General features: G+C 48.7%; 1 protein-coding gene across 13 annotated transcripts in view; it reads right to left on the bottom strand.

Annotated features, from left to right (window-relative positions):
* The window catches only part of LOC8038033 (transducin-like enhancer protein 4), a 105891-nt gene extending 98999 nt beyond the window's left edge, over positions 1-6892 (bottom strand). For 4 of the 13 annotated variants that reach the window (XM_042290920.1, XM_042290917.1, XM_042290926.1 and 1 more), the window contains exon 1: positions 6496-6887. In XM_042290920.1, coding sequence (XP_042146854.1) covers positions 6496-6516 — 21 coding nt within the window. In that variant the 5' untranslated portion in view covers positions 6517-6887. Of the gene's footprint in view, positions 1-6495 lie in introns of all 13 variants that reach the window. The other 9 variants (XM_042290916.1, XM_042290921.1, XM_042290922.1 and 6 more) reach the window with 6 other exon arrangements.
* Positions 6893-17155: the final 10263 nt, after the last annotated feature.

Below are 17155 nucleotides of genomic sequence, written 5' to 3'. Positions count from 1 at the left end.
TTGAGGTTTCCCAAACTTTGAAATATCAGCGTGCTCGTTTCTATACCTAACGCACATGAACATCGCCGTCACTCGTGACATGCTGCTGACCTGACCGGTTCGCATTTGTAGTCAAATAAAGTATTTGTAGCGCACTGACCAGCGTCAGCGAGCAGGCGCACGGGACATCCTGGAGAATCGATCCTCGTCTCCACCTTGGAACTACCGCCCAGCCATCTATAAAGCGTCGGAGCTGCGAGTAGCGTAGCTTACGCAGTGCCCGAAACTATTTTTATATATATAAATATAGTTGCGCGAGGGCATTGGAATGAGACGCGAAAGAAAGTTTCCTCGCAGCAGTGCGGGATTGCAGCACTGTGTAAAGTACACCCCTGAAAATGTAGCGCGAGACGACGACGCACGCGACCGAAAGCGTCGCTGCTTTCTCCAGAAAGCTCACTCTGTCGTTCTTGGAAGAATGTATTCTGCGTTCAATCGCAGACATAAGAGCGATGTCAGGAAGTCAAGTTCGACGGTGTAACAGTTGAGCGACAAGCTCGACGACAATACGCTTCAACCGTGCTTTTTACACCCACCATAGAAGTTGTTGTGCACACCTGATGACACGTAGCCAGCGTCCAAACTCGTCACGTCACGACAAATCCTCAGAGCTGTTCGATCAACTCAGTTGTGAAACCCCCGCGAAGGGGAGAACCCCACTCTCCCCCTTTTGCTCGCCGCCCGCCGTTTAAAGCGTCTTCTAGAGGCTGGATTTCAAAACTGTCTTTTTAGGAATCGCCACGGTGAGGCTCAACCTAGAAGCTTCACTTCAAAACCTGCGTAATTGTATAGTTACCCGTCCCCTCCCAAGACGGTGGCGACTCGAATTCCGATCGTGACGTCACGGAGAGGAACCATACGAGGGTGCCGCCGAAATATCTCGTCGCTAATAGACTGTGGCGGCAAGTCAGGCGAGGATGGGTTGTAGCTCACCTAAACGTCATCCCCAAATTGCATTAAGCAGCAAATTTCGTCTACCGCCGTTTACATCAGGAACGCTATTACAGAAGTTTTTTTTTCTATGCCCCCACTTTTTAAACGAAGCTCGCCGAGTCGATGCGGAACGGTCGTTGCCGCACCCCAGGTGCGACGGGCAGCGATAAAATCTTGGTCGTCGACATTCCGACTCGGCGAGGCTCTCACACTGCTACACAACCGAAGCAAGGACAGAACAAAAACATGTCCCCATCTCCCCCCCCCCCCCCCCCCCACACACACATACACAAAAAAAAGGGCAGCCCGCCCGTCGTTCTTATTGTCAAAAGCATTTCAAAAATGCATTTACAATAAACATGCGCTTACAAGAGACGCTTTCCTAGCGCAGCAGTTCAGACCGAGGAGGAGGAGAGGGGGCAACCCAGAGAGAAGAAAGGTTAGCCCCCTTTCCAGGTGGAGGACCCCCCTACCCCCTCCTTCGTTCACTTCACCTCTACTAAGCATGCTCGTCTAGGACCAAAAACCTCCCCCCTCCTGCTTTCGGCAGCCCACCCCGGGTTCCCCTGGATACCGGTGTAACTACCCGCAGTTACACACCCCGAAATCAGGTACGGCGCCAAAGCCAACCCCCCAAAAATGCCCCCTAGAGGCAATACAATCAAAGATAAAAGACTCCCCGATGAGCCACACACACACACGCTCGTACCCACGGAAACCGGTGGTTACCCCCTGCCCCCTCTCATCGGCTCCCGCCAGCAACCCCCCTTTCCCGCGCCCGCCCCCCTGACAACCAACGAAGCCCCAAATGGGAAGCTACCCAGCTGTTCAACACTACTATCCCCTCGGAGGGTCGACACGCAACAAAGCACAAATCCCAGCCTGGAACCGCGACGAATGGCTCGCCTCAAAACTGGTTATCTGCGCACCCTCCTCGAGGAGAGAACCCCCCCCCCCCCCCCCTTTTTAGGGCACAGGGGGGATTACCACCGACCGACCCCCCGTTCTCCATTGAAGACCTCTCTCCGGCGTCGGTGGAGTAGAGGAAGGACGTCGAAATCCGATAACTCCAATTTGAGGGACCCCTTTGAATCCGGCTTCCCCGCGCAGACGAAACTCGGCCGGATGGACGGACGTGGGCTCATTCGATCTGGTTCGGGGTGGTGGGAGGCGGGTGAGAGAGAGCTTACCGACGAGGGATCATACACTCGCTGCGACGAAATGGAAACGAGGATCGGCCAGAAGCGGGCGACTCCGCCCGCCCCGAGAGGAGTGAGAAATCGTTCGATGCAGTGGGCAGGAAGGAGGAGAAGGCGATGGCGGCGGCTCGAGAAGCCCCCGACGACAATAATGATTATCGCTTGTGTCGCGCGAGCATCTGGGATGTTGTTTTGTGTGTGTGTGGCGTTTCTTTAAGTCACATTTTAATGCGACAGCGTTAAGGTGCTCGAGTCGCAGAAAAGCCGGCCTCGGCGGTGGCGTGGCAAAAAAGCCGGCGTCGGAGGCGTGACGCAAAAATTCTGATTGGTCGTTTGCGTCCTTATCACATGAGCGAATGACGTTTTAGCGAAGAGCGCTATTTGAGCAAATCGACATTTAGCGAATAACGGGAGCGCGCAATAACCCCCCCCCCCCCCCCCCCCCCCCCCCCCCCGCGCTGCGCTTATGCCGCTTTCGCGGCGACAGTCTGCGGCGGCTTATTACAAAAATGTTAACCCACTTGGCCCACCCGTAAACGATGAAAAGTCGGCGTTCGCTAAAACGTCGTTCGACCAACTGAGTGCCCCCCTCGCTGGGGTCATGACATCACAGCCACATGACCTGGCGCGGGAATTTGATTAAAAGAACGTGACATGTAATGCAATTTAAAGGTCGACGGATGTCTTTATTGATCTCGCTTTCTAAAGTAATTCATTTTCCGGTAAAGAGGAAGTTTTAGTATGTCGTACCGATACACCGCTGACATCTTTGCGTGTGGATCGTACCGCCATCAGGTATCGTTATCGGAGTTATCGAAACGATGCGGAGGAACTTCGAAAACTTCCAAATGCGACGTTCCCTGATGGCTCTTCGCAGCAACGGGCCTAGGCAGCACGTGTCTTCAGCGTGATTACACCTGTCTGAGGGTGATTGAACTGTTCTTTCCGTCCAGAAGACCGAAACGCAGTTTCGTACGGAGGGCCGATCCTACCATATCGGCAGTGCAAAAACGGTTCCCTAAAACTCCCTAATGCGATCCTCGAATCGTGGGAACTTGCCCCGATAGTCAGTCCCATTTTTCTTTTTAGGCATCAACCTTAGCTACCTCCACGTGTCTTCCTAACCCGTGCTTTGAAACCGAGGTCTCGGCAACGGTTTCCAAGGCATTCGTTGCATTTGGACTCTGACCAAACCCGCGAACTTGGGTTCTCCAGACGGCCTGGCGTGGCGGCCCGAGCCTGCGCGGTGCCAACGCAAAATAAGACCGAATAAAAAAAAAATTATAAAAAGCAACACAAAAGTGTCGCCAAGCGCTAGCTGGTTCCGGCGCTAAAATTAAGATGCGCGCACAGAGGGAACTCCGTTATCTTTAGATGACACCAGAAGACTAATTGGTGCTGCCCGAGATATTCGAAATAATAAACACCGAAAAACTGGCACAAACTTTGAGAGCCTTGTTCTGGAGCAACAGCACCAGGCTTCGTGATTTCGGAAGACTAGTACAGGAAGGGTCGTGTCATGTAATATTGATCACTATTTACTGCGAACTTCGCCTTTAAGAGGCCTCTTTAAAAAAAACCGTTAATCAACATTGGCTGCCGCCATTTCTCAGACACGAAGTGTGTGATTGGCTGTAAATTGACCCTCGATATTTATTTTCCTAAGTAATGACAACCAATACAAATGACAAAGCACATTCCGCCGCAACAAAATGGCGTCATTCAGTTCAGTCTTCTGCTGTGCGCCGCCATTCGCATATCCTAAAACCTGCACCGTCGCGCAGTCGGCGCGTCAGAGAATGTCGCTCCTTGTAGGAAGCTCTTATCTAGGAACTTGAATTGGACCCGTGTCCGTGTTGAACGCTGACGGGGCGGTCTCTGTCCAAGGGAGGCACATTTTGGAGGCTGTACCGCGTGACCATCATATCATCATCGGTTTTGTTTGTTTTCTTTTGGGTGCTGTAGCGCGACATGGTGGAGTAAAACAACACTATTTTCCGACACTCGGTAGTTTAATCACCTAACCCATTGTCGCGTTGCTGTTTCTTTTTTTTTTTTTTTTTTTTGTCTTTGTGACAGCAGTTTAACGCAAATAGACCTCATCTCGTGATCTAGGGACTAAAACCTTAAAAGATTCATCGCGCATTAGTGGTTACATGAACATACGCCTGTATATTATCAACAGCAAGATTTTGAACAATGTCCCGCCGCAAAACAAGCTCTCACTCCGTGCTACTATGCTACAGTTTGCACTTTAAGGTACGTAATACGTAATACCTCCGTTGGAAGCGCAATAAAGTGGATCCTCTCCGTAATAATCGTTAATAACCTCTATTTAGCTCAGCAGAGCCGCGGCAATGCAGAAAGGAAACGGCTCTGGAGGCCCGTGGACAGGCGACTAGTGATTACGGGATATGTACAAGGGGAGGGCGACGCGGTCTTTTGAACATCACGAGCACCGTTGCCCGAGTCTCGAAGGTTCAGGGAAAGGTCCAAGCGTGTCAGACAGCGTGCCAAGGTGACCTTCCGCGGGCAATTCAGATGGAAAAGCCCTGGCCGGTTCGCTGGTGTCATCGCTCACTTCAGTCACGAGGAGGAAGTCGAGCGTCCGCGCTTCAGTGAAGGCAGCGGGCTCCAAGAGGAGGCCAGTCGAACCTACCCACTACACGGTACAGGCAGGTACTTACAAACTTGCAGGTGCTTACAGGCCTCTATCCTTCGGCTGATAGCCAACATCAACAACAACAAAAAAAGTATGATGATTTTGCTCACGATCTCGCTATCTAAACGAAACCAAACAAAACAAAACAAAAAAGTGTTTTCTTCCAAATTTTGAAGACAAGGTCACCATACACAATTTCCTAAACTAGAACAGGAAAATCAATGTGTTGCTGATAATTATGCGGATCACGCAATTAAACTGCCAAGTTTCGGAAAATAGTGGACCAAAATTAAAAGTCGAACAAACCAAGACGATGAGGATTATGATGGTCACGTGGTACACGTTGTCCAGCCTCCAAAAACCGCATTACCGTATCCAAGATAAGGAAGCGTGCCCAAAACAATGGCGGACTCGAATAATTGGGGCAGCGGCTACCAGATGGCACCCTTGTGAAATATGCCTATCGTGATCAGTTGGATCGAAGTAGGCTATAAACGATGTCGACTGTTATCATTTTGTTCTAATTTACGCCATACGATGTGGGCTACGTCCAAAGGTGTCCAGCGGGTTCACCTGCAAGTTATCCCTATAAACTAAGCTCCTTTATTTTTTGTAATGTGAACACTGCGAGGGGCAGATAGTACAAGTTATCATTCATTCGTTTATTGGCATGTAGCCAATACCGAACAACACGAAAAGGAAACTCTCGTTAACAATCTGCAACAAACGTCTGCAAAAACAATTAAACGTTCGTTGCTCGCCAGCGTGAAAACCGTTACATCCCCACAAATCCCTGAACTGTTACCAAGGATCTCCTCTCCCTCTCTGGACCATTAATCACGCCCGCCGCCAACAGATGGCGCCACGCGGAGGCGGCGCACGACAACGCAGCCTTTTCCGCTGGTAGGCGACGGTCACGCCCCACGGTGGCGGCAGCGCGCCCCACAAACCCAAGAGGAAGGGAGTGGGGAGTGAGGAGTGCGCAAACAGAGAAATGCGCGGTCAAGCGGCGCGAGCCACCGGGGCGCGACTAATGTTCCGCTTCCATCGGCAGGCGCCCGCCGACATGCACTCGCTGCACAAGCACGAAAAAAACAAAGACGCAGCACGAAAACAGAAACGCAAACACACCCCTGGAAAATCCCGGAACGGAGGGAGAGCCAAGCGCTAGGACAGTGCGAGCGGTAAACTCATCTGATCGCACCGCGCACGGTAAGCGAGCGACGCGTTTTGATCCGCTCGACGGACACCGGGCGCGAAAGCCGAAGTCTGCAAACGTTGGTTGTCGACAGGGAGAAGGACCGACGCGCATTGAACGGGGCGACCGCTGACAATCGGCGCGCGCGATCAACCAGGTCGATTTTTCCCGAACGACGGGTATGCGCCAATCGGGCCGACGGTCTCCAATGGCTAGTGCGGTCCCATGAGCCAGCCAGAACAGGGCCCGCCGCCGAAAAGCCGTCGGGGGTGGCGAGAACCCGAGAAAAAGCAGATAGGCGGCGGCAGCGACGCCAAAGCGCATCGGCGGCGACGAAGGAGGAGGGGGGGTCCTCTGCGGCAAGCGGTCCCGCGGCCCGCTGCGGCGGCGGGCTCCCGCTCGCTCGCCGGGCCGAGGGCGTTTTTAATGAGCGCCGCTAAGAAGAGCAATTTGCGGGCACTCACCGGATGCCTATTGGGGAACATTGCGGATCGATGCTGCCGCGCCGGAGACGGCCGACGGGGGGCGCCGCCCGCTCGTAGCCGACGACGCTGCTGCTGTGCACACGCCGCGAGGCCTCGTTTCACGACACCCGCTCAGGCGCCGGCCATGGCGCCGCCGCACACTCGATCACGCACTCGCCGCCGCTGCTGCTGCTTGCTGCTGCTGTCGGTATCCGCCGCTGGCCGCCGAAACGAGACGCGAGAATCCGGCCACCGCCACCAAAGCCCCAAAAACGCGCACGAGACGCCAGCAATGGCGGCGCGCCGACGACAAGGCGAGTGTGTTTTCTCGGCGGTCCGCCGCGCGGCGCTGTCGCTAGCGAGAGAGAATAGAGAGAGAGGGGGAGAGGAGGCGGAGGGGGGCTGTGACACCCTCCCGGCGGGGCTCAACCCGACGACCACCGGCAAATCGGAACACCAAATATGGCTCACACTATGATTGCCCTTATCAACAAACATGACCGGTCGGCAGCGCCACTTTCTCCCCTGGCGGCGGCGACCCGCCGAAAGGGGCGGCCCCGTTCCAGCCCGCACGTGGGGCGCCGGCCCTTGGCCGCGCCGACCAATCGGAGGCGCCCGTGGCGCGCTGACAGCGGCCCGTCAAGCGCGCCTGACTTTTCGCACGGGCTTCTCTGCGGGAGCGGCGGCGCAGCGAGGGAGCTGTGTTTTTCTTCGCCCTCCCCACTCCCCTCCGCGGCACCGTGATCTGTAAATACAACCGCGAGAGGAGAGATAACCGGCCCGAGCAGTTTTCCCCTGCAAGATTTCCGGCCCCTCTTCGGACTTGCTCGTCTTCGGAGAGAAAAAAAAAAGAAAGAAGCGGCCAAACACGCCCTCGGCTCGGCGCTGGTCTCCAATATAAACAGCGACTAAAGTAGTGCCTGCTTGCGCCAAGCTGTATCGGCGGCCGCACGCACGCTGCTGCTGCCATCGCCGGCAGCGAGATGTATTTATGCCCCCCTTCCTCCTTCGCCGCCGGCGCGCGGGGTTAATTTAAATAAACTCCCGGGCCGCTCGGCGAGCCTTGTAAACCCACTTAGGCGGTGATACATTGTGGTGGCGCTGGGCGCGCACTAATTGCGCTGCGCCGCCGGCATAATGGAGACTAATTGACGCGGACCGGCGCGCTTTCCATAATTCTCGCCTCGTTCGTCCGCGCACCGAAGACGTCTCTTTTCTTGCCGCTCCAGAAAAAAGAGACGAAGGAAGTAAAAACGAGAGGCAGTAAGCAAGCGCAGCCAGCGCCGCTGTTCGGGCTCGAGGTCTTCCTTCTGCTGCGCGTCTGCAACCAACGGCTATCGCGAGGCTGATCCTCTTTGGCCCTGGTGACCATCGAGCAGGATTACAGTCCGACTGCGATTTACAGCGCCCGAGGGGGATCGGGGATCGATGTCCTTCTTAGCTCTTCTTTCTTTTTCTTTTCCTGCACGGCTGAGTTTGTTGCAGCATAGGTTGCAGACGACTCCTTCCTAGTCTCAGCGGCAGACGACGGCGGGATAACAACGACAGTATCTGCAATCTTTTTGCTTCTTTTTTTTTTTTTTTTTTTGCATCCACGCTAGAAGCGACTACGAAGACGTTACTTTAGTTATGGTACCCAGTTCTCTACTCTAGTGCACTAGTGTTTTCCCGAAACGAGCATTCAGTCGCGCTGGCGGGAACTGCTTTAAACAGCGCCACGCCACTGCTCACGCGCACTGCCCACACCTGGGGAAGATTAATACAACTCGAAATTGAGCTGTAAAATAATGTTTAATCTCTCTCTCCGTCTCTCTCGCTCTCTCTCTCTCTCCCTCTTGTGAACGGCGCGTTGGTCTATAACTAGATTGAAAGTGTTGAGAGGTATTTGCGGGATGAAATCTACGCACTATGAGAAATGAACGCTTATAACATTGTCCGAGTTATTTCAGGCCCGTAATGAGTAAACAATGCGTAAAAACAAAAAGAAAAAATAGGAAATACGCGCAGATCGGGAGCGTTCCAGACTCCGGCTGTCTGGTGGGTGGTCGCATTCACTTGTCTTTTATGCCTCTCGCACAGGTGTGAGAGGCGCTGAGATGCTGCACCTTGCTAGCATTGTATTTTACGAGGTAAAGGAGAGCCCTTCTTTTGTGCACTTAGCAGATGAAAGCACGCTGGGATTCCAGTTCCCATGTATTTTGTCAATAAAGGCAACGTGGGCGTTATTTTGTTTACATGCCACTACTAGAAGCTCGTTATAACGCACGTAAACAGCGTCTCGGTAAGGATCATGGCCCGGGCCCGGGGGGGCAGGAGCCCCGATGCCCCTCCGAAGTCTACGCCTATGTGTTCGTTACCTCCGCCTCCAATGCATCTTTGTAGCGTACATGATTGTACTATCTTTTCCCGGTGTTTTACGTCTTGCAGTGTTCAGTGTCAATATTTTTTTTTCTTTATCAGACAATCAATTTAAGAGGTTGGTCGCCTGTATGCTAGTATATGTTTGTGTCCGGCTAGCAGGCAGGAAAGGCAATGACACCTGACCATTTTGTTTCGAAGGCTTCTTTTTTTTTTTTTTTATGTTTTGTTCAGGAGCGCGCAACAGAGCCGTCACAGCTTTACCGTCACGAGCTCTTAGCATTCATTGACTGTGCTACAGCAGCACTTGTTACCGGCCATTTATTTGTATGGTTCCTGCGATAGCGGGCTGGCGACATCGGGTCCGAAGTCCGAAGAATGTTTTTATTAGTTTATTTTCTACGATAAATTGTATCGGGCCCGTCAAAGCCACAGGGAATTCTGGAACGGAGCCCAGAAGTCGGTTTGGTGCTCTTTATTGTTTTTCTCATCTTTTGGTATGTGTGTGTGTGCGTAGATTATTGACACCACATCTTGCGGCAAAACACAAAATAACAATACTCCGCACAGAAAAAAAAAAAAATCTGTGTTTGAATTTTAGAGCCACCTAGCAATCTTTGTTAATCACGTGATAACATTTTATTACATAAGAAACGGATATTCCAGTATACACACTACACATTGATCTGCACATATTTTGTCAGTGTTTAAGATACAATAATAACAAAATCAGCAAAACAGCATTTATATATGACTCACTGCTTTCTCTTACTCATTTTTTTTCACCTCGCTTAGTGACGTAAGCCTTGTTAAATCTTCCGAAAGTTTGGTAAGGTATATACATAGAGTTATTACAATAAACGCTAGAGGTTCAGCTGGCGCTAGTGTCTACGGGACTTCCGGTTGCTAATTGAAGCAGACAGTAAACGGTCTACTTTTCCAAGCTTCCTGTGTATTCCTATTGGAAAACGTACGTGATATTTTTCTTTTGGCCAGAGAATAATAGGAATCAGCGTAGTTTCTTTACTCGTAACGGGCACTACGTAGCTTTATTCACATTATAAAGGTGTATATTATTTAGTTAATGAGCTTTTTCTTTTTTTTTTTTTTTTTCTTTTTGTTAGTGAGCGACGCTTAAATTAGCTACGATCGAGTCCCGGATCTATGTTGTACAGCATGATATGTCAATACAAGCTATCAAATGTCAATACAAGCTATCAAATGTCAATACAAGCTATCAAATGTCAATACAAGCTATCAAATGTCAATACAAGCTATCAATCAATGAGTACAAGCTATCAATACAAGCTATCAATAATTATTCATGCACAGTTTGTTGCTAATCCAGTACGCGTTATTCGTTCGATAACTCCATGCTTCGTTTCTGTCGTCTGTTTTGATTGTTGGATTTGGTATATATATTAGCATCCTTTTGGTGTTTTGTCAAGCTGATTCACTCTGTGTGCTTCATAGCATTGACTATATGCGTAAATGCGTGCCCTATAATAGCAGTCTGCAACGTCAACATGTATTATACCTGTGAATTGGGTTATTTTAGCGCAGCCGTTCGACGCCATCAGTTCTAAAGAAAAACGTTCTATCTGGCGCATACTTTTGTACATCCGATTGTAAAACGTTCCAAACTTTTTATACTGTCACAACACTAAGCAATATTCGCTCTCATAATCGTGCGCGAAGAGAAAACGCATTTCCGTTTTCCCATAGGAATGCATTACCGGAAGTCAAATTTAGACTGCTTGTTCTGCTTCGAATTGCAACAGCACACTAGCGCCACCTGAGCCTCTAGCGTTTATTCTAATAACTCTATGGGTGTATATATATATATATATATAGTAACTTCGCATTCCCTTCCCGCATAATATCTATGTATTCTTGGTAGTGCATATTTCTCAGTGTGCCTCTAAAACAGACTGAGAAATATGCATTCTATAAAAGTGTATAGAAAGCGCTATTAGAATAATAATATTTTGTTACAGTGACAAGTTGGTACCGTTTTTCGAGTGGCATAATGTTCAAATGTGAGTTTGAAGTAGTTGTAGCTACGAAGAATGGCATTACCCTAAACAAAAGGAGATTGAGGCACCATATACCTTGGACTAAGGCCGGCATTTTGAAACAAATAAAGTTATCATCACGTGACGTGTTCCAGGGGGCAGCGACTGGTGCGATGCGCCGACTGGCGCCAACCGAAGCTCAGTCCAGTCGATCAACGAATGAACGCTGATCGACTGGACGGCGCGGCCATTGTAATCGCGAGCGTGAAGGCCCAAGGGTCGTGCTCGTGAGCCGCCTACCCGGGCCATTTCCGCAACACGCGTGCCCTTTCACAATTTTCCCGAAGGACTGACCTCGGCCAGGAAAATAAAGGAATTATTTGCTTCCGGTGCGGCTTGCAAGTAAACATTAAAATAAACCAGTCAACTCGTCCTGCCTCTTTTTTTTTTTTTTTTTTTTTTTTACTTTTTGCGTTTTTGTATAAATATTGAAGTGAGCACGCGCGCGATCCTGTGGGCCACTGTGTTCCTTGCAAAGCCTAAAATGCTTTCTTGCTGTAGCTACTGGCAGGGTGAGAGCGGCAAGGCGTCCTTTCCGATGCTGGACATCCAACACGCACTCGTTGTCTTCCCTCATTGGATCTCTGGGCTCGTTGGATCTTGGGACTCGTTGGAGTCTCTACTTACTGTATCCCTTATACTCTATATATTTTTACTTGTTGGACATTTATGTGTTGGATCACTTGATTCGTTGGACCTCTTGACTCGTTGGATCTCTTGACTCGTTAAATATCTTGACTCATTAGATCCCTTGACTTGTTGGGCCTCTGAACTTGTTGGATCTCTTGCCTCGAACCTCTTGACTCTTTGGATCTCTTGACTCGCTGGACTTCTTGACCCGTAGATCTCTTGACTATGTTGGATCTTTTGATTTGTCGGACCTCTTAACTTGTTGGATCTCTGGACTCAAGAGTCCTTGACTTGTTGGACCTCTGGACTTGTTGGATCTTTTGACTCGTTGGATCTCCTGATACGTTGGATCCTTTGACCTGCGGAACCTCTTGACTTGCTGCGTCTCTTGACTCGGTGGATTTCTTCGCTCGTTGGGTCTTTTAATCCTATACTCGGGGTAAACTTTCTGTGGCAATGCAGCCAAGCTGTAAGCGATAATACCCTCGCCCACTTTGAGCGCTGTCGAAGCTGTACACGCGCTAAGCTCTTCCCTTCTTTTCTTACGCGTCAGAAAGCTGACCGCGACTATAGAGTCCCTTAACTCGCTTAATATTCTGACTTCTTGGTCCCCTTGGCGTTGGGTCTCTTGAATCGACGGACCTCTTAAATCGGTGGACCTCTTGACTCAGGCACGTATTTTGTTTAGGGGGGAGGCGCCCATGACAAAATGCTGTATGAGGGGGAGGGGGGAGAGAAGGTCCCAGCAAAATGGAAAATTTCGGGGGGAGGGGGGGCGGGCCCCATGGGCCTCCCCCCTGGCTACGTCCCTGTCTTCACTATATTTGCTTTCTTGACTGGTTGAAGTCTCGACTCGCTGAATTCCTCCACTCTTTGGATAATTTGATTTGTTTGACCTCTTAACTTTCTGGATCTCTTGACTCGATGGATCTCTTGACTCACTGGATCTATGGACTCGTTGCATTTCTTTGACTCGTTAAATTTTTTTACTCGTTCTTTGACTTGTGGACCTCTTAGCTTGTTTAATCTTTTAGTTTGTTTGACCTCCTAGACTTGTTGGGTCTCTTGACTCGATGAATTTCTTTACTCGCTGGATCTCCTCACTTGTCGAATCCCTTGACTTATTGAATCCTTTGGCTTCTTAGTCCTCTTGGCCTTGGGTCTCTTGAATCGGTGGATCTCTTAAATCGGTGAACCTCTTGACTACTATTGCTGCGCATGATGGCGCCCGGAAAGGACGTGTGCGGGTCCTGCTCCACCCCCATCAAGCGCCAGCCGTTCATCGTCTGCTGTGGTCCTTGCTCACGGACATTTCACTGCTTATGTGTTGGCGTCAGGAATGAAGACTGCGATCTCCTTGTTGCTAAGGGAGTCAGCACGTTCAAGTGTTCCGCTTGTACGAAGCGGCACGACCCGGAAAGCGTAGTCCTCGAGACCGACCCCCCAAGTAACGACTCGGCTGTGACCAACGGGACGCCGCAGGAGATGCAGCAAGAAGCCACATCGTACGAACAACTCGAGTTACGACAATTGGTACGTCTTCTGTGCCAAAAAAAAATTGACACTCTTACAACCGACGTACGCTCTCTGAAGAGCGAGAACGAGTCTCTCCGAGTGCATCTTGCCAAGAACACGGAATTACTGCGAAACAGTCTGCTGCAGAAACCAGCCTGGCCTTCCTACGCAGCAACGCTGCAAAGCAACGCCCACAATTCCGTCGGCGAGATAATCGCAAAGACAACCCCCGTGCTCGCGCGAGGGGCAACGGCCGCATCGGTGAACGCTGACGCCTGCACTGCCCATCACTCAGGCGCTTTGCCGTCTTCCGGATAGCCGAATGAACCACATCTGCAAGACAACGATTCCGCTGTAACTTCGCTCGGCCTGGCTGCACAGGGCAACCAAAACGGCTCCGATGGCTTCACTACCGTTCAACGCAAGCGCAGGCCTCAGCCTTCTGTGGGAACTGGCGCAAATAGTAAGCTGTCTGCCGCTCCTAGGCCTCCTAGGCGTCGAGCACTTTTTGTTTCACGTCTGCATCCGTCGACTATACATGTGACGATGTTGCTGACATTGTGAACAGTGCAGTTCGTCCAGAGTTCTGTGTTTGTACGAAGTTAACCACGAAGCACGAGAGCTACTCTTCCTTTCATGTGTCAGTAGGTGAAAATGATTTCGATAAGATTCTAAATGCTGAGTTGTGGCCCGCGGGCTCGTTGTTCAGGCCATTTATTGGCATTCTAAAACCGAGCAGTGACACCCCAGGCCGTGATAGTATGCCAGGCCTCCTCAGTCAAGTGGAGCATCCTCCCCTTTAGGCTCCTAAATTTGAATGCTCGTAGTCTGCTAAACAAAGCAACGGCGCTAGAGGCCGTTTTTTTGACATACGAACCAGAAGTGGTCGTCGTGCACAGAGACTTGGCTTAATGAGCAAGTGACGAATGATGAGGTGTTTCCTGCTGGTTACAAAATTTTTCGAAAAGATCGTTGTTCGAGAGGCGGGGGTGTGGCTATCGCTGTGAAAGATAGCATATCATGCTCTATTGTGAGCTGTACTTTCGATACTGAAATGATCTGGGTAAAACTTCTTTTTTTCAACGACGTCAATCCTTGTAGGTGTTTTTTATCGGCCGCCTCATGCCGGCGTTTCACACCTGCTGGCACTACAAGACTTTACATCTGCCTCTTACCATCGTTACACTCATGTTATAGCGGGTGACTTTAATTTACCACATATTGATTGGGATTATATGCAACCACTGCGGGAGTGTCAGTACTCTCATTTTTTGGTTGACATTGCTTTTTCATGCAATATGACTCAAGTCGTTCGCAGTTCGACACGTGTTACTAATGCCAGTGAAAGCCTTCTTGACATGGTTTTTGTTTCCTCTAAAATTGCACGACAAGGTGCCCAGTGCGAAATAGTCGAAGGTATCTCTGATCACTCTTTAGTAGTATGCACTCTAACGTTGGCTTGTCAGTTATCAAATACTATAGACATTAAGCGGTACCGTGACTTTAACAATGCGGATGATGTCGATATTTTAGACGCTGCCAGGAAAGTTATTCGCTTTTTTACAATATGTATGATCCTGTTACAAGTACTACCAATGAATTGTGGTTACGGTTTAGGGGTATAGTTCAGCACTGCATTCAGAAGTTTGTTCCATTGCGTATTAGGAGAGTGAAAAATTTAACCCATGAATTACACGTGATATTCTACATTTGAAGCGTAAAATACGGCGAGTTCGTAGATTTGGTAACGGGAATAACATTTCGTCTTTACCGTTTTTGCGCAGACAGATGAGGTCGTCTGTTAAAAATGCTAAACACCGTTTTTTTAACGTCACCTTGCATAACTATCTGCTTAGTGATCCCCGAAAGTTTTGGAGGTTTTTGAAACGAAAGAAATGTTCTTTCTCGGACATGAGACTGTGAGCAATACCCTAACAAATAACAAGCAGTTAATTTCAAATGCTTTCAACGAGTACTTCACGTCTATATTTACTGTGGAAACGGGAATAGTTCCAAGTTATGAGAGTTCTATAATAGTGACTAAGATGGAGTTTTTGCGGCCCTCCTTAACCTTGACGTTAGGAAAAGCCACGGTCCCGACGACATTCCGAATGTTTTTTTGTTTAGATATATCCTGAATGGTCGGCAAAGTTTTTGCATTTGATTTATTGCCACAGTCTCAATACGGGAGACGTGCCTGATGAATGGAAAAAGGCTAGGGTGATACCAATATTTAAATCGAGTGACAGTCAATGCGTCGAAAACTACAGACCGGTTTCACTTTTGTGTACAGCCAGTAAAGTTCTTGAACACTTCGTATTCAAACATCTTATAAAATTTTTTGAGGACAGTATGTTTTTTCAGGACGAACAGCATGGATTCAGACGGGGTTTTTCCACTCTAACACAACTTGTTCATACGATACACGAACTTGCGGTTGTCACATCGGCGGACAGACAGATGTTATCTTTTTTTAGATTTTGCGAAAGCATTCGATCACGTCTCCCATGACAAACTACTGCATAAGTTACGCTTCATCATCAGTAACGAGAAAATATTACGATGGCTCGATTCCTATCTTACTAACCGTGTGCAGTGTGTTAGTGTTGACTCTGTTTTTTCCCCCCGAGTCACCCGTTTTCTCGGGCGTGCCCCAGGGCTCGGTCCTTGGGCCGCTTTGGCTTTTAATTTTTATTAACGATTTAAAAATACAACACCCCAATGTACAAAGTCGATTCTTTGCTGACGATTGTGTTTTATTTGCTAAGGTAAACAACCCGTCTGATCAAAAAGAATTAGATTATTGTCTTTCTTTGGTTCATGCATGGTGCATAAAATGGAATATGGTTCTGAACTGTAAAAAGTGCGTTCAATTGACCGTGACGCAGAAGAACAACCCTTTGCTTTTTACATATTCTATTAATGGAGTACCGCTCGAGACTGTTAAACAATATCAATACCTCGGAGTTTTAATTACCTCTGATTTGTCATGCCGTGCACATATTGAGTTTATAGCTCGTAAAGCAATGCGGAAGCTCTGGTTTTTGAAACGAAATATTAACTTCTGTTCACCTGAAACGAAACTGACTGCTTATAAGACCATCATAAGACCAATGCTACAATATGCATGTATTGTATGGGACCCTCATACAAAGGTGTCAATCAATATGTTAGAGACTGTGCAAAAAAACAAAAAAGGCATTGCGGTTTGTGTACAACCGTTATGGTTTTATGCCATCCGTTTCAGATTTGTATCCAAGATCGGGATTGAGTGATTTAGCAACCCGGAGAAAAACAGAACGGCTGAAGTTTCTTTATAATATGATACAAGGTAATTTGCGACTGCATCTCTGTGATTACACTTCGTTTAACGAAACAAGGCCCACGAGAGGCAAACACCAATTAACACTTGTCGAACCATTGTGTCGAACCACTTTGTTTAAGGCATCCTTTTTTCCTAGAACCACGTGTGAGTGGAATAAACTTCCTGAAAGTGTTGTAGATTTGAGATCAATAGATACTTAAGTGAAGCCCTACTCTCGCACTTTATTGAGTAGTGGCTCTGTCTGATTGTACTGCTTCCGCTTGTTCTTGAATATTGTTCTTGTACACCTCCTGCCTGGGCGTTCTACAGAATGCTGGCAGTATCACCAAATAAATAAATAAATAAATTTACCCTCTTGACTGGTTGGGGTCTCGACTCACTGAATTCCTTCACTCTTTGAATAATTTGAATTGTTTGACCTCTTAACTTGCTGGATCTCTTGACTCGATGGATCTCTTGACTCACTGGACCTATAGGACTCGTTACATTTTTTTACTCGTTACATTTTTTTAGTCGTGCTGTCTTTGACTTATGGACCTCTTAGCTTGTTGGATATTTTGGTTTGTTTGACCTCCTGACTTGCTAGGTCTCTTGACTAGATGAATTTCTTTACTCGCTGGATCTCCTCACTTGTCGAATCCCTTGACTCGTTGAATCTTTTGGCTTATTTGTCCTTTTGGCGTTGGGTCTCTTGAATCGGTGGATCTCTCAAATCGGTGAACTTCTTGACTATATCTACCCTCTTGACTGGTTGGGG

Source organism: Ixodes scapularis, unplaced genomic scaffold (assembly GCF_016920785.2).
Source record: "Ixodes scapularis isolate PalLabHiFi unplaced genomic scaffold, ASM1692078v2 PGA_scaffold1__304_contigs__length_218370807, whole genome shotgun sequence".
NCBI classification, from domain to species: domain Eukaryota; kingdom Metazoa; phylum Arthropoda; class Arachnida; order Ixodida; family Ixodidae; genus Ixodes; species Ixodes scapularis.
This window is presented reverse-complemented; position numbering and strand designations above follow the sequence as displayed.